The sequence below is a fragment of the Hordeum vulgare genome, chromosome 4H (genome assembly GCF_904849725.1).
Source record: "Hordeum vulgare subsp. vulgare chromosome 4H, MorexV3_pseudomolecules_assembly, whole genome shotgun sequence".
Taxonomy (NCBI): Eukaryota; Viridiplantae; Streptophyta; class Magnoliopsida; order Poales; family Poaceae; genus Hordeum; species Hordeum vulgare.
The window spans coordinates 390,139,786-390,167,421 of record NC_058521.1 but is presented as its reverse complement, the minus strand read 5'-3'; the positions used below and the strand labels follow the sequence as shown (position 1 = coordinate 390,167,421).

General features: G+C 41.5%; 1 protein-coding gene across 1 annotated transcript; it reads right to left on the bottom strand.

Annotated features, from left to right (window-relative positions):
- Window positions 1-688: 688 nt before the first annotated feature.
- On the bottom strand, window positions 689-5,972 carry LOC123450554 (protein disulfide-isomerase-like). Its single transcript, XM_045127735.1, has 7 exons — window positions 5,825-5,972; window positions 2,018-2,082; window positions 1,867-1,905; window positions 1,484-1,768; window positions 1,192-1,379; window positions 809-935; window positions 689-712 (listed from the first exon to the last, which is right to left on the bottom strand). The coding sequence occupies exons 1-7, from the start codon at window positions 5,970-5,972 to the stop codon at window positions 689-691; spliced, it is 876 nt and encodes a 291-aa protein (XP_044983670.1).
- Window positions 5,973-27,636: the final 21,664 nt, after the last annotated feature.

Below are 27,636 nucleotides of genomic sequence, written 5' to 3'. Positions count from 1 at the left end.
CCACAAATAAAAGGAGAAGTTTGTAGGAGATAACAAACATGTGACAGGAGGCTTTCCATGCATGTGCGGTGCATAAACTATTTGCCAATCTAAACTGCTTCATGTCTAGTTTGAGGTGGTGTCAAGAAGTTGTGGTTAAGCATGCAACCAAAAGTATCTCAGCCGAGATGCACTATATCATTAAACGATAATGATTTACTCGCGTGACCGCTTGATTGGTTAAATACTAAAATTTCATCCTAAAAATTAATTATGTGATCCGATAAGTAAATACCAGATTTTGATAATACCAGATTTTGATAAGCAATACACAGTTGACTATTGTGTTGTTTACCTTGCCTGAAAAAACACCAACCACCACACGAATCTATGAGTGGCACAAGAGACATCCATAATTCATTTGATTAGGAGAGGGCAAACAACTACCAACGAGACTACTTGTGAGTTCTGAGAATGCACACTGTAAAAGGTTGTCCGACTTCCTTGCTGGACTTAATGTTGGAATTGTTGTTGCCAACCTGCTTGATTAGGAAGCATTTTTTCTTCTTCTGCACAAGCTCTCTCACCAGATTAGCATATACCAGCATCATTTATCCTAACCTAAAAAAATCATATCAACCAAGGCATATGAAGCTTGGAAGAAAAAGAAGGGGAATTGTGGAGTTTCTGTCTCACCATAACCAAGAGCTTATGCATAAGTATGGCATCTCATCTAGGCACATAAAATAAAAATTAGTCATCTATACAGAACTCATACAATTACGAAAAATGATAAAGCATTCTAGAAGCAAGTTGCGTCAGTCATTACCTTGGGAGCATTGCTCTGGAAGAATTTTAGGAGGTAAGGATGGTTGTCAGGGTTCTTATCAAAAGTAACAACTTTGAGGGTGCTGCTAGCATCAATCAATTTCTCCAAAGCAGAAACAACAAAATCCGGCAAAAGATCACATTAGTAATCTGTATGAAGTAAGGTCTGGGCAGTAGCCCAGTCGCAAGGGTACAATGGAATTACCTTGCAGACCGGAGTTCGACTCCCCCATGGATCTCATTTTTGTAATATGTATGAAGTAAGAACATAGATAAACACTCCTCGGTTCCATATCAGTTTTCACTAAATTGTACAAAATCAGCAATAACTAATATAGAATAGAGAGAATAATTATTCGTTTGCACAGCAAGCAATGTATAACCTTGCTATCAACAACGAGCTCATTAAATGTCTTGAATAGCCTAACCAATGGCCTCTCCACTGCTGCATCACCACGTGGGAGATGGTTGGCATGCATAATGTGGCCAAAGTCATAATCAGACCGCAACTTCTCAGCAACCTCAAGGAAGTTTGTAAACCCAGTGCCGCTGAATTCCATGAACACACCAACCTATACAATTGCCATCATTACTTAGTCAACAGACATAGAACGTCAACTACGGCTATATGAAAATTGCTATATGAAAGTAAGAACAGACAAAAGAAGAAGCTTCCAATGTGGATCTTGTTGTCTTCAAGGTAAGTGGCATCTTTAGGTGCCTTGATCTCCTTGGAAGCAGGGCCGACCTGCTTCTTTGAGTACTCAATAATTCCCTTAGCCTCCCTGAGCCCCTTGTATTCCTGAATGTTCTTTCCTCTGTTCCTGAGGATCTTAAGGGTAGGGAAGCCATGGACCTCGTACTTGCCCGCAAGAAGCTTGTTCATCTCATCGTTGGCATCAACCTTAGCAAGAACAATCGCTGGGTCGTGCTTGCTCAACAGGTGCGCCACCTTCTCATACTACAACAACACACAAGTGGAAATTCAATGAATGAGATCAATAAATTCAGCATATAATAGAGTGCTAAGTAAGTGGTCCAAGGATCTAGAAGAATTACCTCTCGTGCCAGGCTCTTGTAGACTTGTAGTGTCCACACCTTAAAAAATCAATTTTAAAGAATTAGCAACGACTTTGACAAAATCCCAACCAAACTAAGTGAGATTGTACTGAAATAAGTCGAACACACAGAATCTGCACTACATAGTTACAGTATAAATTTGGACACGGTGAAATCCCAACCCAAGAACCTTTAAACCCTCGAAGAACTTCAAATCTGTAACATCCCAAAATTTATAAATTTTGGAATGTTAATATAATTATTATTAGTTTGTTTGTTTGTTTGCTTGAGTGATTGAAACTTGTGTGAAATTTGAAACTTTTCGAAACTTTTGAATGAGAGGGAATAAAATAACTTTCCCCTTCTCCGGTGAATTCAAATTCAATCTTTTAAAAGCAAAGAGAGAAGATGACATGAATTCTTCAACTATAAAGAATTTGAACGAAGATATTTGCATTGAATTCTTTTGCATTTCCATTAGTTTTCTTCGTGCAAGAAATGCCGGGAAATACTTTCTGTCAAACAGAAAAGAGAGGAGGAACATGACCATCAAACCCACGGGCATCTTGAAAGTTATTTGAACCCTAAAAACTTAGAGGGTCATTTGAAAATTATTTGCAAAAGAAAATAAATCTTTTAGGAAAATTTGTGAAAATAAGTTTTTCTGAAGTTTTTATTTTTGCCGTGGAAAAATGCCCATCATCTATATTTTATTTTTCTGATAATTTTAGTATATAGAAACTCTTTATTCCGAATTGATTTGATTTCATTTTTATCGTTTTAGTTTCCTAGTTTTAAAAATAGGAAAGAAATCGTTTCTATTAGGAATCTCCAGGTGGCCCATTAAGCACTCTCCTATTCTGGCCCAAGAAGATCATCTTCTTCCTCCTCTCTCCCTCAAGTCACAAGAACTTGCCTTGCATGGAGAGAGGATCTCCACCTCCGGGATTCGCGAAGCTCTTTCCATCCCAGCGCCTCCCGTCGCCTCTATAAGAACCCCCATGGCTCCCTCATTCCATTCCCATTGAAACCATACCCTCTCCTCGCCTCTAGCTCGCGCGCCATCTCGCCGGAGTCGGCACCCGAAAACTCACAGGAGCTCCCCACCGTCGGCCTCCCTGCACCCTCCCCTCCCTGCCGAGCCCCCCCGGCACCCCTGCACCCCGCCACCCCTTCGCCCCCCTCCACCGCCGCCCCTCCCCACCCCGTCGCCCTGCAACCTCGCCCCTCCCTGGAACCAGCGAGCAGCAGCACCACCAGCAGCTTCCCACCTCGCCCCCCTGCAACCCTCCCTCCACCTCGCCTCCCTCCCCTCCCTGGAGCCCCTCCACCCTTCGCCCCCCGTCCAGCACTCCTCCCACCGGCCCCTCCCCCACCCCGCCGGAGTTGCCCACCCTCGCCGGAGAAGGCTCCTGCTACTCCCAGACGAGGTAACCTCTCCTCCCTTTTTTTATTTGTTCTGTTTTTGGTATTGTGTAGTTTCATCCCTTAGATCTAGATCCTACGGTGTAGATTAGGAAGTACTTACCCCTTCGGTTTTCTAAAAAGAACCGGTCCATCAGTTAAGTGAACCGAAGCATTTTTCTTATTTAGCGGCCATCCGTTGTTTAGCCTATGCAGCAAACACCCTTAGCCAATCAGTGGGCGCCACGTGTCTGTAGCAATTATTCTCTTTTTCTGTCTAGTTCCAAAAACAGCAAAGTTTCTGTTTTGTTTTGGCCTTAACTTTTGATCCCGAAGTCCAATGATAGTGATTCGTTTTCCAGTAGCTCACACATTTCCTGTAGTTTTTAAAAACATATAATTTGTCTATGTTTGAAATTTGCAAATTTGAGTTAGATCAGATTTAGTTTAAACCTTGTTTTGCTTATTCCAGGAGTTTAGAGATAGCTTTTAATTTGATTCCTTTTGGTACTGATCACTAGTGATCTTATTTATCAGTGGTAACAATTTCAGAATTGTTTGAGTATTTTTGCTCACTCTTTCTTGTGAAACAATTTCTGTTTCACCTCTTTTAGAATTTTGGCTAATTCCTTTTCTACTTTTGTTTTAAAATATTTTCTTTATTATTTCAGAAACATTATTGTTTTGTTTATGTTAGTTAACAGTAGTTTTGCAACAAGTTTTTATTATATTTTTATTTGTTATCATGAAATCAATTCTAGTTCCTTAGTAACTTGCAATTGGTTTCACCACTGTCTCAAATCCCGTTTGGGAATACTTTCAAGTAGTTTTGTGAAAAATACTTTATTTTATCTTATTTAAACTTATATCTTAGTTCCTTGTTATTATTTTCTGTTAGACAAAAACTATTTAGTGTTTGACGTAGTAGAAGACTCCCTAGTCTTATTTGAAGTTCTTTCGGTTTCTTATTCGCTCTCTCTCTTTTGTTTTGATTGCTAGAATGATTGCTAGTATGAGTGCTTATGTGAATGATACGTTTGCTATATTGATTTCATCGGAGAGTGACGAGTAGTCAATCAAGTTATTTTCTTGAGAAATTCTTCTTCGTCAACATCACCAGGCAAGTCACTTTGATCATACTATCACCTATGTTTTATGCATCATAGTTCTACCATCCTATGCCCAATTGCATGCTGCTTAGGTACTTGGAAATTTTAGTATAGATTGTAGTATCATGTGGTAGGCACACAACAACCCCGATACTTGGCCCCGGGACGACAAAGTTCATATTGCTAAGCTTGAGTAGACGGGATTTCGGTTGAGTGCATAACACGAGTGATGCAAGGTTGACTAAGTAATCGAGACCAGTTAAGACAAGAGTTTCAAGACCTCGGACGCAATGCAACTCTGGGTGAAGGACGGTTGATCGGCTCCATGGAGAACCCAGTGGATGCCCGGGATGCTGGGGACGGCCATGACATCCTGTGGAAAGCTTCACCCAGGCTCAAAGAGACGGACGGATATTCTCAAGACCCAAGGCTTACCTGCACAGCCACAAGTCATTATGGGCTCTGGCTTGGTTGGACAACGCGGCGACTCTGGACACGCGGTGCTAGCAGATGTAGAAGAATGGTAGGAATGGATGGGCACCGACAGGGATTCAGAGGGACCTGTTGAAAGACCATGTTTTGATCATCCGGTCTTCAAACACCCTGAAGTGCGAGGACATACACGGAGGCGATCAAATCTTGTGGGGAACGTGTGCAAAACTCTGCAGAGTACTCAAACCTAATCGATTAGCCGTGTCCACGGTCATGGACAACTTGAGCCAAAGGAACTGAAGTTATCTGAAATTCTCAACACAAGTAATAATATTGATGTGGGAATTATTGACAACTCGGATACAAGAACTGGTTGGCGGAACCATCTCGTTAACAACCAACAATGTAGTAACATTTTGCTTTTAGCCCTCTCTTGATGTAGGAGAAAACTTGCTTTTCGCTAAAAACTTATAGCCCCACCTGCCATATATGCATATAGTATAGATGCTTACTTTTCATCCCTCTCTTATGTGACTTGCCGGCATATTCAATATGCTGACCTACACAGCTGCAACGTCTTATGTTGCACATATTTTCTTCGACGAGTAAGGATACGATTCAGGGTTACGGTCTACACTCAACTTGCCGTTGGTGTTTATTGGGACTCCACTCCCTTGACCGCTTCCGCTGAGATATTTAAGGTATATATCAGTTTTACGCTATTTACATGTGATTGCACTTTGATATATACATTGATGTACTGTGTGTGCCAACATACTGATCCAGGGATGGCACAGAAACACAGAGGCTTGGCTCGTTTTGAGTCGGGTCGCTACAAAATCCAATCGAAACTACAAAGGAATCAACGATCCAGACGCATCAATCACCAAAGCCAGATCCCCCATGGTCCGTAATTCATGAATCTGAGACCCCTCGAAACCGACCACGATCTAAACCCGTCGGATATGCACAAACACTCCACACGCGCACGGATACCACAGGCGAGGTCTCACATGGGGCGTAGAACTCGACAAGGATGAAGGGGTGCTTGGCAATGGCGTCGTCGAAGTTGTCGACATGCAAGGTGAGCACGTCCTCGGGGTACGTGGCCTCCGCGGTGACAACCTCCTCCGCCATGGCCTCCTCCTCCAGCAGCGACATCGGTGAGTGGTGGCGGTTGGCATTATCGAGCGAAAAAGGCGACCCCCTGCTCCTCGGTTCCTTGGCTGCACTCCTTCCTCTCTCTGGCAGCGATGATTTTTGGCAGGAGAGAGACGAGATCGGGAACGAGGGGGTGGGGAGAGATGGGGCTGGGACGTGTTTGCGTGGTGGCAGTTTGTTCTTTCTTTAGCGACAATGAGTGGGAACATGGACAAGTTTTCTCATGCACGTGGAATCGAGTGATTCTTATTTACTGCGTGCGATCGAGGGGTGGGAGGCGAGGTCGAACCAGCACGATGTTCGATCCTCATAGTAGAGATATCTATAGTGTATAATATCATATGTTGGCATCAAAACATAGTTTACTTATTGTCATGCATGACATAATAATACATCATATAATAAGATACAATATTATTGATATGATACTCAACACTCTTTTTTTCACTTGTTTTATATGCCACCTTATTAAAATTGTTAGTTGGGATAGATGATAGTACATACGATACTTATATTATGGACAGCCTAAGTATCACACGTGTGGTGCTAAAGTACTTGGACAACACGATCCATCACCACATACATGCACAAATAACAAAATTGATTATACCAGTTTTAAAAATGTTTTATCTCTTAAATGAAAAATCCAATTGAAGAATTGTTCTTACCATTAAAATATGTCGCGATGACATCTTCGAAACTAGATCTCATAGCGATATGTTTTGACAACTTTTTTTGGTTAAAAGTTGTCATTTCTAGTTCACAAAAATTGTCAAGATGTTTACACTAAAGTTGTCACGATATATTTCAACTATTTTTTCTTTTAGATTAAATGTAAATTTTGACTTGTTATAACAAAGATTTAATAAACTAAACTTGCCTTGGTAAATTACTAAAAAAATTCATGACAAATGAAATAATTTTAACATAGTTCATAAATAAAAAGAAATTCATCGTCAACTACTTTCAAAATGCATGACTAGTAATTCAAATTTGCTATGAACCATAAACTTAAATTATCATAGTGAATTACTTATTTTCTTCATAATACATGCACTGAAATTTGCCATCATTATACAAAAAGTATTTTTACGATCAGAATACTAAAATTTCCATGGTCATAATACTAAAATTGCCATGCTCTATAAAATAAAATATCCATGATGAATTACTGAAAAATGCCATGTTCCATGAATTAAATTTGTTGTGGTTAATTATAAAATTGTCATGGTCAATTAATAAAATTGACCATGAAAAATAGTTGAAATACAATTGTAGCTCTAAATCTAGAAAAAAAACTAGATGAAATATCATGGCAACTTTAGTGTAAACACTATGGCAACTTGAGTGTAAATATCATTGCAATTTTTGACCCCTAAAAATGTCGTCGAAACATATCAATATTGATGTAGTTTTGAAGATCGCATTGAATTTAATGATGAAGATGAATTTTTAATCGGATTTTTTATTAAAAGATAAAACATTTTGAAGTCCAAAAAACAAAAAATATTCTGTTGATGTTATATATTTGATGTGGCAAGATGAATGATAATGGATGCATTTGGACCATATTGTTTCGTGCCACACATGTGGCACTTATAATTTGATTTTTTAGTTGAGTACCAGATCATTAGTACTAACAAATTTTGCAACTAGTTAAAAAATGAATTTGACGATCAAAATTATTTTCGGAAAGGAAAACATTCAGAGTCAGTTGATCGGCCTAGCATTGAGCCGGACACTCGCTCGTGCATCATGCTGCATGTTGGTCCCATGTTTCTTCTCTTCCTTATTGCCATATTCTCTCTCAATTCATTTGTGCCGTCCATCTTAGTTCTCTCCAACCCAAAAACATCCTCCATAGCAACACACCCAATCATGCCCTCTCCGCTCCCTCCCTTCATTGTTGGTGATGTGCGAGAGACACACCATCGTGGGATTGAAGCCCCCACACCCGAGGACCGAAGTGATGGTGCATGGTCAACATACACCGCCCCTTGTTGTCGACTACGCAGTTGCGAGCGCATGACGAGGTACAGGCGAGCGACGGGAGGGGCTGAGTCCAGCATGTTCGGGAATGTTGCATGGGAAACAAAAACATTTCCTACGCACACGCAATACCTATCCATGGTGATGATCATCTACGAGAGGGGAGAGTGAATCTACATACCCTTGTAGATTGCTAAGCGGAAGCATATATGGCACGGTTGATGTAGTGGAACATCTTCTGGAACCAAATCGCGGCCCGTTCGACGATCTCATCATGATCCGTCCTGCGATCCCATCACGATCCATCCCGATCAAGTGTCGAACGGACGTCACCTCCGCGTTCAACACACGTAACCCTCGATGATGATCCCCACCTTCTTGACCCATCAAGAGGGGATGATAGGTAGATGAGTTCTCCAGCACGGCAGCGTCGTGGTGGTGGTGGTGAACTAATCCAGCAGGGCTTCGCCTAAGAACCTCCTAACTAGACTAGAGGAGAAGCAGATCTAGAGAGAAGTAGAGGGAGAACGTGGCAATTAGGGTTAGCCCTCAACTCTAAAACCTCTATTATATATAGGAGGGAGAGGAGGGGAGGCTGCCTTGGCCCCTCCTCCAAGGATAGGTTAGGCCAAGCCAACAAGGGAGGAATCCACCTCCCACAAGGGAGGTGGAATCCTATTAGGACTCCTTCCTAATTTAGAAACCCTTTCCACCTTTTGGCTTTTTGCGTTATTCCTCCACTCCAGCGGCATGGGCCCTGAGGGGACGCTTTGTCCAGCCCACTAGGGGCTGCTCTACCTCCTCTCACACCCCATGAAGCCTTTGGGTCATCACACCCCTCCTGGTGGTCCCCAGGTACCCTCCCGGCACTCCCGGTACACTACCGATGAGCCCAAAACTTTCCCGGTGACCAAAACAGGACTTCCTATGTATCAATGTTTACCTCTGGACCATTCCAGAGCTCCTCGTGACGTCCAGGATCGCATCCGGGACTCCGAACAACCTTCGGTCACCAACACCTATAACTCAACTATATAGAAACGTCACCGAACCTTAAGTATGCAGACCCTGCGGGTCCGAGAACTATGTAGACATGACCTGACACACTCCCTGGTCAATAACCAATAGCGGGACCTGGATGTCCATATTGTCTCCTACATACTCTGTGAAGATCTCTATCGGTTGAACCTCTATGTCAAGGATTTAGTTAGTCATCTATGATGTTCCCTTTGTCCATCGGTATGTTACTTGCCTGAGATTCAATCGTCGGTATCTCCTTACATAGTTCAATCTCGTTACCGGCAAGTCTCTTTACTCGTTCCGTAATACAAGATCCCGTGACTAACTCCTTAGTTAGATTGCTTACAAGGCTTGTTGTGATGTTGTATTACCGAGTGGGCTCCGAGATACCTCTTCGTCACACGGAGTGACAAATCCAAGTCTTGATCCATGCTAACCATAACAGACACCTTCGGAGATACCCGTAGAGCACCTTTATAGTCACCCAGTTACGCTGTGACATTTGATACACACAAGGTATTCCTTCGGTGTCTGGGACTGGCATGATCTCATGGTCATAGGAACAGATACATTAACATGCAGAAAACAGTAGCAATAAAATGACACAATCATATGCTACGTTTGTAGTTTGGGTCTTGTCCATAACATCATTCTCCTAATGACTAATCCCATTTTCAAGTGACCACACTTGTCTATGGCCAGGAAACCTTGACCATCTTTGATCAACAAGCTAGTCCACTAAAGGCTCACTAGGGACAGTGTGTTGTCTATGTATCCACACATGTATTTGAGTTTCCAATCAATACAATTGTAGCATGGATAATAAACGATTATCATGAACAAGGAAATATAATAATAACCAATTTATTATTGCCTCTAGGGCATATTTCCAATAGTCTCCCACTTGCACTAGAGTGAATAATCTAGTTCACATTACTGTGTGATTGTAATGAATCTAACACCCATACAGTTCTGGGGCTTGATCATGTCTTGCTTATGAGAGAGGTTTTAGTCAACCGGTCTGAACCTTTCCGATCCATGTGTGCTTTACAAATCTATATGTCATCCTATAGATGCTGCTACCACGCACTATTTGGAACTATTCCAAATGACTGCACCACTATACGAATCGGGTTCACTACTCAAAGTTATTCTGATTAGTGTCAAAGCTTGCATTGATGTAACCCTTTACAACGAACTCTTTAACCACCTCCATAATCGAGAAAAAAAATCCTTATTCCACTAGTTACATCGATGCTAATTCGGATTAGTGTCAAAGCTTGAAAGTTCTATTAATCGCTTTGATCTATCTCCATAGATCTTGAAGCTCAAGGATCAAGTAGCTTAATCTAGGTTTTCCTTTGAAAAACTCCTTTCAAACAACCATTTATGCTTTCCACAGAATCTACATTATTTCGGATCAAAATATGTCAACCAAATATATTTATCAGAAATTCTATAGTGCTCCCACTCACTTCTTTGGAAATACAAGTTTCTCATAAACTTTGCATAAACCCAAAAGCATTGATCATCTCATCAAAGCGCATATTCCAACTCCGAGATGCTTACTCCGGTCCATAGAAGGATCACCGGAGTTTGCATACTTGTTAGCATCCTTAGGATCGACAAAACCATCTCGTTGTATCACATACAACCTTTCCTCAAGGAAACCATCGAGGAAACAATGTTTTGACATCATATATGCAAGATTTCATGAATAATGCAACAACTGCTAACATAATTCCAATAGACTCTTAGCAGCGCTACGAGTGAGAAAGTCTCATTGTAGTCAACTCCTTGAACTTGTCGGAAACATCTTTGCTACAAGACGAGCATTCTTAATGGTGACTTTTCACCATCATCGTGTGTCATTCTTTTAAAGATCCATCTGTACTTAATAGTCTTACGACCATCAAGTAGTTCTTCCAAAGTTTACACTTTGTTTTCATACATGGATCCTCTCTCGGATTTCATGACCTTCAGCCATTCGTCGGAATCTAGGCCCACCATCGCTTCTCCATAGCTCATAGGTTCATTGTTGTCTAGCAACATGACCTCCAAGACAGGATTACCATACTACTCTAGAGCAGCACGTTTCCTTGTCAACCTACGAGGTTTGTAGTAACTTGATCCGGAGCTTCATGATCACCATCATCAGCTTCCACTTCAATTGGTGTAGACGCCACAGGATTAACTTCCTGCACCGTGCTACACACTGGTTGAAGTGATGGTTCAATAACCTGATCAAGTTCCAACATCCTCCAACTCAATTCTTTCGAGAGGAACTCTTTCTCGAGATAGGACCCGTTTCTAGAAACAAACACTTTGCTGTCGGATCTGAGATAGGAGGTATACCCAACTGTTTTGGGTTTCCTATGAAGATGAATTTATATGCTTTGGGTTCAAGCTTATTAGGCTGAAACTTTTTCACATAAGCATTGCAGCCCCAAACTTTTAAGAAACGATGGCTTAGGTTCTCTAAACCATAGTTCATACGGTGTCATCTCAACGGAATTACGTGGTGCCATATTTAAACTGAATGTGGTTGTCTCTAATGCCTAACCCTAAAATGATAGTGGTAATTTGATAAGAGATATAATAGTATGAGCCATATCCAATAGGGCGCGACTACGACGTTCGGACACACCATCACACTATGGTGTTCCAGGTGGCATTAGTTGTGAAACAATTTCCACAATGTCTTAATTGTGTACCAAACTCGCTACTCAGATATTCATCTCTATGATCATATTGTAGACATTTTATCCTTTTATCACGACGATCTTCAACTTCACTCTGAAATTACTTGAACCTTTCAATAATTCAGACTTGTGTTTAATCAAGTAAATATACTAGTATCTACTCTAATCATCTGTGGACTAAGAACATAACGATATCCACTGCATGCCTCAGCACTCATTGGACTGCACACATCAAAATGTATTACTTCCAACAAGTTACTTTCTTGTTCCATCTCACTTGAAAACGAGGCCTTCAATCATCTTTCCCATGTGGCATGATTTGCATGTCTCAAGTGATTCAAAATGAAGTGAGTCCAAACGATCCAGCTGCATGGAGTTTCTTCATGCCTTTATACCAATAGACATGGTTCGCATGTCTCAAACTTTTCAAAAAACAAGTGAGTCCAAAGATCCATCAGCATGGAGCTTCTTCATGCTTTTTGTACCAATATGACTCAAGCGGCAACGCCACAAGTAAGTCGTACTATCATTACTACTTTATATCTTTTGGCATCATTATTATGAACATGTGTATCACTACGATCGAGACTCAATAAACAGTTGAAGGTATTTATTCAAGCAAATAGAATAACCATTATTTTCTTTAAATGAATAGTCACATTGCAATACACACGATCTAATCATGTTCATGCTCAACGCAAACACCAAATAACATTTATTTAGGTTCAACACTAATCTCAATGGTAGAGGGGACACATGATGTTTTGATCACATCAACCTTGAAATTTCTTCCAACACACATCATGACCTCACCCTTGCTAGTATCTGTTTAATCCATATCTATAATTTGGAGTTACTAACACTTAGCAACTGAACCGGTATCTAATACCCTGGTGCTACTAGGAGTACTAGTAAGGTACACATCAATATCATGTATATCACATATACTTTTGTCGACTTTTCCAGCCTTCTTATCTACCAAGTAACTAGGTTAGTTCCACTTCAGTGACCGTTTCCCTCATAATATAAGCACTTAGTCTCGTGTTTGGGTTCAACCTTGGGTTTCTTCACTAGAGCAGCAACTGGGTTGCTGTTTCATGAAGCATCCCTTCTTACCCTTGCCCTTCTTGAAACTAGTGGTTTTACTAACCATCAACAATTGATGCTCCTACTTGATTTCTAATCTCACGGTGTCAAACATCGCGAATAGCTCAAGGATCGTCATATCTATCCCTGATATGTTATAGTTCATCATGAAGCTCTGTATCTTGGTGGCAGTGACTTTAAAGAACTATGTCAATCACTATCTTATCTGGAAGATGAACTCCCACTCGATTCAACTGATTGTAGAACTCAGACAATCTGAGCACATGCTCAACGATTGAGCTTTTCTCCCGTACTTCATAGGCCATGAAACTTGTCGGAGGTCTCATACCTCTCAACGCGGGCACGAGCCTGAAATCCCAATTTCAGCTCTTGGAATATCTCTTTTGTTCCGTGACGTTCCAAACATCTTTGGCGCCTCATTTTTAAGCCTTTAAGCATTACACACTGAACTATCACGTAGTCATCAAAAACGTGTATGTGAGATGTTCGCAACATTCACAAACGATGCTCGGGGTTCAGCACACCAAGCGGTGCGTTAAGGAAATAAGCCTTTTGTGCAGCAATGAGGACAATCCATAGTTTACTGACCCAGTCTGCATAATTGCTACTATCATCTTTCAACTAAATTTTCTGTAGGAACATATCAAAAACAATGGAGCTACAACACAAGGTACAACATAATTTGCAAAGACCTTTTGACTATGTTCATGATAATGAGTTCAATTAATCATATTTCTTAAGAACTCCCACTCAAATAGACATCCCTATAGCCATTCGAGTGGCGCGTGATCCAAATCCACTAACTCAAGTCCGATCATCACGTGAGTTGAGTTTAGTTTCCATGGTGAACATCTCCATGTTGATTATATCAACTATATGATTCATGCTCGACCTTTCGGTCTCTTGTGTTCTAAGGACATGTCTATACATGCTCGGCTCGTCAAGTTTAACCCGAGTGTTCCGTGTGTGCAACTGTTTTGCACCCGTTGTATGTGAACGTTGAGTCTATCACACCCGATCATCACGTGGTGTCTCGAAACGACGAACTGTCGTAACCATGCACATTCGGGGAGAATACAATTTTTTCTTGAAATTTTAGTGAGGGATCACCTTATAATGCTACCGCAATCCTAAGGAAAACAAGGTGCATAAAAGGATTAACATCACATGCTAATCATAAGTGACATGATATGGCCATGAACTTGTGCTTCCTGATCTCCATCACCAAAGCACTGGTATGATCTCCATTGTCACCGGCGCCACACCATGATCTCCATCATCATGATATCCATCATTGTGCTGCCATCGAGGTTGTTGCGCTAACTATGCTGTTACTACTAAAGCTACTAATAGCAACAAAGCAAAGCATCACCAAGCGCAAAAATAATTAATGACAACCCTATGGCTCCTATCGGTTGCCGTAGCAACGACGAGCAAGTCGATATTCAACTATTACAACATGATAATCTCATACATCCAATATATCATATCATGTCTTGTGCCATATCACATCACATGCATACCGTGCAAAACAAGTTAGATGTCCACTAATTTGTTGTTGCAAGTTTTACGTGGCTGCTATGAGTATCTAGTATGATTGCATCTTACTTACGCAAAGCCACAACGGTGATATGCAAATTGCTATTTAACCTTCTCCAACGACCCCCTCGGTCAAATCTGATTCAACCAAAGTTGAAGAACCAAACACCTGCGAGTCATCTTTATGCAACAAGTTGCATGTTAGTCGATGAAACTGGTCTGTCGTAAGCGTATGAGTAATGTTGGTCTGGGCCGCTTCAATCCAACAATGCCGCCGAATCAAGAAAAGACTAAGGAGGGCAGAAAATTAAGCATCAATGCCCACAAACTCTTTTGTGTTCTACTCAAGAAATCATCTACGCATGAAGCAAGCTCATGATGCCACTGATGGGGAACGTTGCATGGGAAACAAAAAAATTCCTACAGACATGCAATACCTATCCACGGTGATGATTGCTATCCCACAGAGAACAGCGCCAGAAGTTGACACGTTGATAGAGGCTGGGCTTGCGTTGGTTCTTCCCTTGAAGAGGAAAGGGTGATGCAGCACAGGAGCAGTAAGTATTTCCCTTAGTTTGAGAACCAAGGTATCGATCCAGAAGGAGGGTCTCGCAAAGTCCAGAGTACGTGTGCAAACACAAACAAGCTTGCACCCAACGCTTCAAAGGGGTTGTCAATCCCTTCAAGATTGTTTGCAAAGTGAGATCTGAAGGCAGAAAGTGCAACAAAGTAAAAAGTGTAAGGCTAAAACTATGGTGTGGAGTAGACCCTGTGGGCCATAGTGTTCACTAGAGGCTTCTATCAAAATAGAAAGTATTACGGTGGGTGCACAAATTACTGTCGAGCAATTGATAGAACCGCGCAAAGTCATGACGATATCTAAGGCAATGATCATGCATATAGGCATCATGTCCGAGACAAGTAGACCGATACTTTCTGCATCTACTATTATTACTCCACACATCGACTGCTATCCAGCATGCATCTAGTGTATTGATTTCATGACGAACAGAGTAACGCTTTAAGCAATATGACATGATGTAGAGGGATAATCTCAAACCAATGATGAAAACCCCATCTTTTTACTCTTGATGGAAACAACACGATGCGTGCCTCTCTACCCTTCTGTCACTGGGTGAGGTCACCGTACGGTATGAACCCAAAACCAAGCACTTCTCCCATTGTAAGAATCATAGATCTAGTTGGCCAGACAAAACCCACAACTCGAAGAGAATTACAAGGATATGAAATCATGCATAAGAGAGATCAGAAGAAACTCAAATAAGATTCATAGATAATCTGATCATAAATCCACAAGTCATCGGATCTCGACAAACACACCGCAAAGAAGATTACATCGGATAGGTCTCCATGAAGATCATGGAGAACTTTGTATTGAAGATCCAAGAGAGAGAAGAAGCCATCTAGTTACTAGCTATGGACCCGTAGGTCTATGGTGAACTACTCACGCATCATCGGAGAAGTCATGGTGTTGATGAAGAAGCCCTCCATGTCCGAATCCCCCCTCCGGCGGGGCACCAGGATGTGCCCCAGATGGGATCTTGCGGAGACAGAAGCTTGCGGCGCCGGAAAAGTGATTGCGATGATCTCCTGATTTTTTCTGAAATTTTTGGGATTATATAGGCGAAAGACCTAGGTCAAGGGACCTCCAGGGGGCCCACAAGCCTGGATGGCGCGTCCCCCTGGCCGCGGGGTGGGGGCTTGTGGGGCCCCTGGAGCTCCTCTGGCTTGGCTCCCAAGTTCTCCGATCTTCTTCCGTTCCAAAAAAAAATCTTTTCGGGGATTTTCTTCCGTTTGGACTCCGTTTCAAAATTTCCTCTGAAAGGGGTCAAAAACATGGAAAAACAAGAACTGGCACTTGGCACTGAGTTAATAAGTTAGTCCCAAAAAATATATAAAAGGCATACAAAACATCCAAAGTTTGACAAGATAATAGCATGAAACCACTAAAAATTATAGATACGTTGGAGACGTGTCAAGCATCCCGAAGCTTAACTCCTGCTCGTCCTCGAGTAGGGAAGTGATAAAGAATGAATTTTTATGTCGAAGGCTACCTAGCATAGTTGTCCTTTGCAACTTCTTTCACGTGACATGAATGTTCAGATCCGTAAGATTCAAAACAATAGTTTGCTATTGACATCAAAACAGTAATACTTGAAGCAAACTAGCAAAGTAATCATGAACTTTCAAAATAATAAGGCCAAAGAAAGTTATCCCTACAAAATCATATAGTCTATCTATGCTCCATCATCCTCACACAACTAATGTAAATCATGCACAACCCCGGAATTGGCCAAGTAATTGTTTTCGCACTCTTACTTTCTCAAACTTTTTGTAACTATCACGCAATACATGAGCGCGAGCCATGGATATAGCACTATAGGTGGAATAGAGTGTAGTGGTGGTGGTGAGACAAAAGGGAGGAGATGGTCACATTGACTCGGCGTATCAATAGGCTATGGAGATGCCCATTAATAGATATCAATGTGAATGAGTAGGGATTGCCATACAAGAGATGCACTAGAGCTATAAGTATGTGAAAGCTCAAGAGGAGAACTAGTCGATGTGCATCCAACTTGCTTGATCACGAAGACCTAGGGCAATTTTGAGGAAGCCCATCATTGGAATATACAAGCCAAGTTATATAACGAAGATTCCCACTAGCATATGGTAGTGACAAAGCAAGAAGCTCTCAATCATGAAGAACATGGTGCTAACATGAAGCACACGTGTGGAAAAAGATAGTAGCATTGTCCCTTCTCTCTTTTTCTCTTTTTTTTCATTTGGGCTCTTAGGCCTCTTTTTTTTTCTTTTCTTTTCTTTTCTATTTTTTTTGTTTTGGGCTCTTTGGCCTTTTTTTTTCCTCACATGGGACAATGCTCTAATGATGATGATCATCACACTTTTATTTACTCACAGCTCAAAGACCACAATGATGATGACTCCAAAGGAAATGCCTCCGACAGTGTACCAGGATGTGCAACGATCTAACATGGCGTATGACGTTGAAACATCTCGCTAGCTATCTTACGATCATGCAATGGCAATATGAGAGTGACGTCACAAGTCATGAGACGAAATGGTGGGAGTTGCATGGAAATATATCTCGGAATGGCTATGAAAATGCCATAGTAGGTAGGTATGGTGGCTGTTTTGAGGGAGGCATATGGTGGTTTTGTGCACCGACGAGAGTTGCGCGGTACTAGAGAAGCTAGCAATGGTGGAAGGGTGAAAGTGCGTATAATCCATGGACTCAACATTAGTCATAAAGAACTCACATACTTGTTGCGAAAGTTCTTATTAGTAATGGAAACGAAGTGCTAAACGCATTCTCCAAGGGGAAGAGTTGGTAGGTGTAAACCATCGCGCGATCCCGACCTCAACACAAAGGATGACAATCAATAGATCAATTATGCTCCGACTTCCTAACATAGCGGTTCACCATACGTGCATGCTACTGGATTCACTAACTCCAACACAAGTATCTCTAGATTCACAACACCCTACTAACATAACTCTCAATATTACCGAATCCACGTCTCAAAACTAATTGAGAGGAATCGGAACTTCTCTTTCTACTCAATGCACATGAAGATGGAGGTTTTTGCATCCTCTTTGAGTACCTAGCACATTTGGGACTACTTTCATAGCATAAGCCAACTACCAAATCATGCACCACCGTGCTCTAAAGATATAAGTGAAGCACAAGAGCAAAAGTATCTAGCTCAAAAGATATAAGTGAAGCACTAGAGCAAAAGTATCTAGCTCAAAAGATATAAGTGAAGCACTATGAGCATTCTAGCAAAATCACGATGAGTGCATGTCTCTCTCTCTCTCAAAAAGGTGTGCAGCAAGGATGATTGTGACACAACAAAAAGAAAAGACTCCTAAGATACAAGACGCTCCAAGAAAAACACATATCATGTGGTGAATAAAAATATAGCTCCAAGTAATGTTGCCGATGGATTGAAGATGAAAGAGGGGATGCCTTCCCGGGGCATCCCCAAGCTTAGGATTTTTGGTGTCCTTGAATTTGGCTTGGGATGCCTTGGGCACCCCCAAGCTTGAGGTCTTTCCACTCCTTATCTCTTTGTCCATGGGAACATCACCCAAAACTTGAAAACTTCACAACACAAAACTTAAACAGAAACTTGTGATAACATTAGTACAAGAAAACAAACTACCACTTCTTTTGGTACTGTAGAAAACTTGAATTCCATCTATATTGATGATGGGCTACTGTATTCTCACTTTTCCATGGCTAGTACCCCCCGATACTAACCATAGTTTCATCAAAACAAGCTACCAACTCAACAAAAACAGAATCTGTCAAAAACAGACCAGTCTATAGCAATATGTATACTTCATATACTTCTCGTACCTCAAAAAATCTGAAAAATCACGACGGCCTGGGAAAAAAGCATATCTGTAAGTGCATCTAGTGCCCCTTAGTGATTTTGGTGGTTTGAAGACTTATAGGTTAAGTATCTAATGTGTTTATGAGTGTACACATGATCTATAAGTCATTGAGGAGTTTGAGATATTTGAAGAATATCGACCCCTAAAAATATATATCTTCGGTTGAAGAAATTGGTCTGAAGCTGAAGAAATGAATCGCGAGGAATCTGCGATGAAATTGATATTCCTCATGCAGATACTGAAATTGAGGAATTCGGTGTGTCCTGAAGAAAATCATTTTGAAGACTTTGAAGCATGAAGATTTACTCTTTCTGTTTTATTTTCTTCGCATTTGAGTAATAGGAACACGTACTGTTAAAGGGGGCCGAAGTTACACTTTGGAATGAATTTCCTCATGATGCTCAACCCAAGCCTAAATCTACCAAAAGCCTCAAGTGAGGAATACGAGTGACATGAGGACTCTCACAGTTGAGGGTTCCGACCGTCTCGATAGCCACGCCATGTCATTGGTCTTATCCACACCAACGGTCATATTATTTAAGGGCATTAGTGTAAAATCATGTCGGGATGCTCCCAGGCTATAAATAGCCACCCCCACAACCATTAGCTGGTTGGCTGCTCCGTTAGAAACTGAAACTTGTCATAAGAGCAACCCAATTCCTCAGAGTCTTCGAGAGTAATTCATCACTGAGGAAATACCCCATACACCGAAACCACAAACCAAACCTAGTGATTGAGCATCACTGAACAAGTTGTTCCTATGTGGGACTGAAGCCTTTTACCTTTGAGGACTGTGCATCCTCCAGACGGTTAGGCGTCATGGTCTAGAGCTTTCCAGCAGTCAATTGTGGATCGCCGGGTGACCAAGTTTGTGAGGGTTTGGAAGTCTACCCTGAAGATTTACCACGAGTGTTGGGCGAGGACTGTGTGTTCTTAGCCCAAGGAGAACACGGTAGGGACTGTGTGTCTCGGGATTGTGTGTCCTTTGGTTTCAATACCAAACCGCTCCAAACCAGATGTACGACTGTCACAACAGTTGGAACTGGGTCATCAACTACTGTCTTCACTGAGAAACGGGTTCTAATTCCTCAACTCCTTACTTTCCTCAAATTATGTGTTGATGACTTTCACTGCTACTGTCTGAATAATTTTTTGAAGACTTTCTCTGAATTTCCTCAACCCCAAATTCTTCACGCCAGTTAATCCTCATCTGTATTTTGCGTGCCTGCTCACAGTGTAACCTATTTTCACATGCCTCACTCTGAAAAACTGCTGTTGTGAAACTTTGCACTTTTGATCCTTTACTGTTTCCGCTGTAAGTTAGTCATCAGTGAGGAATTTCCTCAAAAGGAATTTCCTTAGTGATGAAATTATAAAAATCTCCTATTCACCCCCTCTAGTCGATATAACGCACTTTCAAATGGTATCAGAGCAAGGTACTCCCTTGTTGTGTGTGATTTTGGTTTAACCACCTGTAGTTTTAGTTATGTCGACTGCAGGCATGTTTAAGGTGACTGCAGCATGTCCTACCTTCGAAGGAAAGAACTTTCCCTTCTGGAAGAACAAAATGCAAATGCATCTACAAGCTATTGATAATGATCTTTGGTATATTGTGGAACATGGCATCCCCATCATCTCTGCTAGTGTCTCTGCTGCTGATGTGAAGAAATTCAAGCAACTCGATTCTCAAGCGAAGAATATCATCTGTGGCCATCTGAGCCCAGGCCAGTTTGGAAGAGTAAGTGCTTTGGGCTCTGCAACACTGATCTGGGAGAGACTGTGCAAAGTAAATGAAGGAGTATCAACCCAGCATGACTCTCGTGTTGATATTCTTCGCAATCTCTTCAATTGCTTCAAGAGACATGACAATGAAAGCTGCCAAGACACCTTTGATCGCCTCACTGACATATCAAATGAACTGCAAGCACTGGGAGCTCGAGACATTACTGATCACGAAGTTTTGAAGAAAATGCTGAGATCCTTGGATTCCTCATTTGATACTTTAGTTCTCATGATTCAAGAAAGACCAGACTACAAGATGCTTGATCCAGCTGATATACTCGAAAGGCTAAATACTCATGAGTTCCAGCTAGAATAAATGAAAGATCTATATGGACCAAGCTATTCCAGACCACGTGCACTGAAGGCTAGAGCAATTTCCTCATCTGAAGAAGAAGACTCAGATGACAGCATTGGTGACCCTGAATAATTTGGACAGGAGATTGCAATGCTCGTGAGGAAATTCCAGAGGTTTACACGACGTGGCCAGTTCGGTAAATCTTCAAGAAGAGACATGAGGAAATCAGAATCTTCATCTGAGGACTACAAGAAACGAACCTACCACAAGTGCAAGAAATCAGATCATTACATTGCTGATTGTCCCCGTTGGGGAAAGGAATCAAAGAAGAAGAAATACAAGGATGACAGTTCTGATGACTCGAAGAAGAAGAAGAAATCTTCAAAATCCTCATCTTCAAAGCCCTCATCGCACAAGAAGACTAGTTTTAGAAAGGCTCGGGCACTTATTGGCAAGGAAATGGACTCCAAGGCAGAATCAGAGGAATGTGATGAAGAAGATGGTTCTGATGAAGACTCAGAATCCGGACAAGCTAGTCTTACACTGGCAACCACTTTCATCAGCAAGTCAATCTTCAATCTTGAAGAAAATGGTTGCACCATCCAGACTGATGACTATGCTGATGACTTCGCTCCAACCTATTGCTTCATGGCAAAAGGTTGAAAGGTACCAAACAATGCCTCCTCCTCTGATTCAAGTGACTGTGCACCTGATGATTACAAAAAACCCAGTTACAATAAACTTGCTATCATTGCCACTAAACAACAAACTACCATGGAAAAGCTTCAGAAACCGCTAGATAAAAGTGATGATCTGTTGAATGATGAAATGAACCTTACCCAAATCCGCACTGAAGATGTGAAAAGTCTTCAGTCTAGATTTGATAATCTTCAGGATCGTTATGATACACTCCTCGCTGATCATGAGAAGCTTTCCTATGAATTTCTTCAAAGGAAGCTTGATCTTGAGAAGCTGAGGATGTCTCATGATGATCTTCGTATGGAAAATGATTTATTACTAGCTCAACAGATCAGCGCTGGTCAAGTTGAATTCATTCCTCCATGTCTTAAATGCATTGAACGCGAAACTGCTAATTCCTCACCAGAATCATCAAACGCTACTATTGCTACAAATTCTTCAACTGCACCTGTTGTGTCTATTTCCTCACTTGAGGAAAACACAAATGTTACTGATGAAAATGCAGGGTTGAAGGAATTGTATGTGACAGGCATATACAAAAGCCTCAAAGGACATCAAACCTTTTGTGATGTGCTCAAAAAGCAGATCTTGAACAGGAACCAGAGGAAAGAAGGAATTGCCTTTGAGAGGAAATTAAATGCTGATGGATCTTATTGGAAACCTGAGCAGTATCCCAAAACCTCATGGGTTGCTGCTACTGGGCCTCCTTTTGATCCATCTAATCCAACTGGCTTTTCATGTGAATTATCCTATTCCTCAGATGAGCCATTTGACTCCAACTATAAACTGTTCAAAAATCAATCTGGTGAAGTGTTTGCTCGATATGTTGGAACTAACTGCAGGAATGGCCCTCCCTTGAGGAAAATCTGGGTTCCCAAAAGCTGTCTTGAAAATCTTCAGGTGAATTTCCTCATGACACCACCACTGAAGAATCTGAACCACAGATCAAATTCCTCAGGAGGACCAAAGTCTTCAAGAGGATTAAAAACCTCAACTGGTCAAAATTATGCTCGTACCCGTGCTAATGCATCTAACATGCAGGGAAACTACAAGGAATATGAATATGAGCGTTACTCTTCAAATCATTATGTTCATAAATCCTCAAACCAGTTTTCTGCATATTCATATGAGTACTTTAACCCCCCTACTATTAAGAGAAGTGCATTAGATTCAATGCCACCTTTCTCATATGGTGCTCGCAGGATGATGAATGCTTTGCCACCCCTTCAGATGTGGGTGGTGAAGAAATCGAACTAATCACTTCTGCAGGTCAGGTCTCCAGATGAAAATCATCATCTGAAGAATTTGCTGGAGACCTGAGGAATTGCTTGATAGAACGCAAGCTAATGTTGATGAAATAGAAATATTTACGTCCTTATAATTCTGTTGTGATGAAATTCTTATCTGATGAAATTGATATCATATTCTTCAAACCTGAAGCATATGAGATGGTAAGCTGTACTAATTCATCTGCAGGATGACAAACCCAAGAATACTGAGTGGGTTCTTGATAGTGGCTGCACACATCACATGACTAGTGATAAAAGCTTGCTGATGAATATGCCACTAACTCCATCACCTCTGAAGCAAATCACATATGCTGACAAAGGTAAAAGCAAGGTATTGGGACTTGGCAAAGTGGCTATTTCCAAGGATAGGCATATGGACAAAGTGATGCTTGTTGAATCCCTTGGTTTTAACCTCATGTCAGTCTTGATGCTTTGTGATCTTGATATGATTGTTATCTTTGGTAGATATAGATGTGTAGTCATCATGGAATCTGACAGATCCAAAGTCTTCGAAGGTGTAAGAAGAGGGGATTTGTACATTGTTGATTTCTCTACAGGTCCTCAACCAGCCACTTGCTTACTAGCAAAAACCACAGAAGGATGGTTGTGGCACCGAAGACTAGGTCATGCAGGAATGAGGAATTTGCACACGCTCGCAAAGAAGAAGCATGTCATCGGCATTGAATCTGTCAAATTCCTCAAGGATCATCTCTGCGGTACTTGTGAATCTGGCAAAATGACCAGATCCAAGCATCCCTCACAGACTATCATGACCACTACACGTCCATTCGAATTGCTTCATATGGATCTATTTGGACCTACTCACTATGCCACACTAACCAATGCAGCATCTTTATATGGCTTCATCATAGTTGACGATTATACCAGATATACATGGGTGCATATCATAGTGTATAAAACTGAAGTGGAGGAAATCTTCAAACGATTTTCTTCAAGGGCCTCGACGAATTTTGGCATCAAGATCAAACACATCAGGAGTGATAATGGAACCGAGTTCAAAAACACTGGTCTTGATGGTTATCTTGATGAACTTGGTATTACTCACGAATTATCTGCTCCTTATACTCCTCAGCACAATGGTGTCGTCGAAAGGAAGAACATGACTCTGGTTGAAATGGAAAGAACTATGCTTGAAGAATATCAGACTCCTCGTCGCTTTTGGCCTGAAGCAATCAACACTGCATGCCATATCATCAAGAGGGTATATCTTCACAAATTCCTCAAGAAAACCTCATATGAACTCCTCACTGATAAGAAACCCAATGTAAGTTATTTCAAAGTCTTCGGTGCAAAATGTTGGATTAGAGATCCTCACCATAGCTCAAAATTTGCACCAAAGGCACATGAAGGTTTTATGCTCGGTTATGGAAAGGACTCGCACACTTACAGAGTCTTCAACAACTATCACAACAAAGTTGTTGAGACTGTAGATGTGCGGTTCGATGAAACTAATGGCTCGCAAAGAGAGCAATTGCCTTCTGATCCAGATAAGATGTCTCCTGAGGAAGCAATAAATCTCAAACCTACTGAAGACATTGTCCCCACTGAGGAAATTGGTGAAGAAACGATCCCCATCACTGATGAAAATCAAGGAGATGCTTCTGAGGAAATTGCACCTGAACCACTTCCTCAGCCTAGACGAAATCCTCAACCAGCTCATCGGAGGATTGCAAATGAAGTAGAACTTGACAAAATCCTCAACGACATCAACGCGCCAGGTCCTCTCACTCGCTCAAAAGCTTCACACTTAGTTAGCATTTGTGGGCATTTTTCCTTTGTATCCATCACAGAACCCTCAAAAGTTGCTGAGGCTTTTCTGGAACCGGAGTGGATCCAAGCTATGCAAGACGAACTTCTTCAATTCAAGCTGAATGCCGTATGGGAGCTCGTCAAACGACCAGATCCTCGCAAGCACAACATCATCGGCACCAAGTGGATTTTCCGAAACAAGCAAGATGAGGACGGTCAAGTGGTGAGGAACAAGGCACGACTTGTAGCCCAAGGCTACACCCAGGTTGAAGGAATAGATTTCGATGAAACTTTTGCACCTGTTGCTAGACTTGAAGCTATTCGAATACTACTTGCTTATGCTAATCATCATAACATCATCTTATATCAAATGGATGTGAAAAGTGCATTCCTCAATGGTAAGCTTGAGGAAGAAGTATATGTTGCTCAGCCCCCAGGTTTTGAGGATCCAAAGAATCCAGACAAAGTCTTCAGACTCAAAAAGGCTCTTTATGGTCTCAAGCAAGCCCCTCGGGCATGGTATGATACATTGAAGGAATTCCTCATGAAGAAAGGCTTCAAACCTAGTTCACTCGATCCAACTCTTTTCACTAAATCCTATGATAATGAGCTATTTGTGTGTCAAATATATGTCGATGATATCATATTTGGCTGTACTGACAAACGATACAGTGATGAATTTGCTTACATGATGAGTGAAGAATATTAGATGTCTATGATGGGGGAGCTGAAATTCTTCTTAGGTCTTCAAATTCGTCAACAACGCAATGGAATCTTCATATCACAGGAGAAATACCTCAAGGATGTTGTGAGGAAATTCGACATGCATGAATGCAAGGGTGCCAAGACTCGAATGCCTACCAACGGCCACCTCGGCACTGATGAAAATGGTAAAGATTTCGATCAGCAGGTATATCGCTCTATGATTGGCTCTTTATTGTATCTATGTGCATCTAGGCCAGATATAATGCTTAGTGTTTGCACGTGTGCATGTTTTCAAGCAAAACCGAAGGAATCACACCATAAGGCTGTGAAACATATTCTTCGATACTTAGCTCACACACCAACACTAGGATTATGGTATCCCAAGGGCTCAAATCTTCATCTGGTAGGCTATTCTGATTCTGACTATGCTGGTGACCGTGTGGATCGCAAGGCAACTTCTGGCACATGCCATTTCCTCGGAAGATCACTAGTTCGCTGGTCCTCAAAGAAGCAGAACTGCGTATCACTCTCCACTGCCGAAGCTGAGTACATTGCTGCTGGTTCATGCTGTGCTCAATTACTATGGATGAAGCAAACCCTCAAGGACTACGACATCAACATGAAGAATGTGCCTCTCTACTGCGACAATGAGAGTGCAATCAAGATTGCATACAACCCAATACAACACTCGAAGACCAAGCACATCCAGATTTGTCATCATTTTCTTTGGGACCATGTCCTCAAGGGAAATATCCTCATCGACCATGTGAAGACTGATGATCAACTGGCAGATATCTCCACTAAGCCCTTGGATGAGAAAAGGTTTTGCAAGTTGCGGTGTGAGCTAAATATCTTAGAATCTTCAAATGTTTTGTAAAAACATGCACACATCCTAACACTTATGCAAAATTGATGACTTAGATGTGCAACACATGATGAATCGATTTTCTTCAACTGATGAAGAATATCACTCTGAATGTGAAGAAACCAACGAAGAAATTGATTCTCACGGCCCTACGACAATTGTACGCGGCGTTTGTAATCAACATTCTTATATGGTGGGTGACGCCACCGCCCAATGTGAAATTCCTCAAGTTGATTTTCTTCAAATGTTCCATTTCCTCAAAATGTGTTTTTCTTCAAAACAGTGTTCTTCATTGTGACGATTTATCACAAAATCTTCAAAAACACTTGATGACTTTCATTTGACTAGATAGACTGTGATTTCAAGTCCTCAACAACATTCACTTATAGCTATTTCTTCAAGTTGATATTTATTCTAAGTGAATGTGATCGGACCCTACATTCCCTCTATGCTATACTCATCCAGTCTATTCAATTCTTCATATGCGTTCTACTTGAAATTTTGTTCAAAATCCTCACTGCGTTCTTGTCAGCTGATGATTTTGTAACGAAAATCCTCAAATCTTCAAAAATTGTTTCTTTAATGCGCAGTAACTGAACCCCACTTCCCACATTCGGATAACCACGATCTCCACTATCTCCACTGCCTTGTTCAGGAACTACACGTGTCCTACGGAGACGTAGAGGACGGGGCTGTTTGGTCCGAAATCTTCGCACCAACAGTAATTGTCTGACTATAAATATGTCCCTATCCCCCTCGGCAAGCTCTTCTTCGCCCCATCGTTCTCCTGCTACAGCAAACAGCACCCAACCCTAGCGCCATCGCTGGAAGTCTCGTCGCCGGTGAGGAAGAGCTTCACTGCCTCGGCTTCTCCGTCGCCGGAACCACGCCGGAGTCGGACCATCTTCGTCCGCCGCCGCCGTAGACGTCCTCTGTCGCCGGGTTAGGGCACATTGGACACGCGACCGAAGAGCCTCTGTACACAACTTCTCTGTGTTCTTCGCGTGCTCCTTCAAGGGTAAATAAAATCCCATTTTTACCGCAAGTTAGATCTACTATTTTACATCTTCTATGGGAATCTGTTTTTCCTCAAGAATCGATATGCACTTGATTCCTCAAACACTGCCTATCACCACATCATTGATGAACTATACTAAGCATCTAAGATTTTCACGAGATTCCTAAATTGTGCAAATTTTCGGATCTGTACAACACTGGAACCCAAGAACAGCATGCTTAGGCAAATTCCTCGACCACTGGTTAAATTCCTCAACTGTGAAAGTTTTTCATTTTCTTCAAATCTGAGAACGCATATGACCTCTCCAAATTCCTCGCAACTATACTCTGTTCACACGTACACACATGTCAGCTGATGAATCTCTTGGTTCTCATCACATAAACTCATTTGCAGCGTTTCTTGAAAAAAATCTTCAAGTCTCATCAGAATCCTCAAGATTTCAAT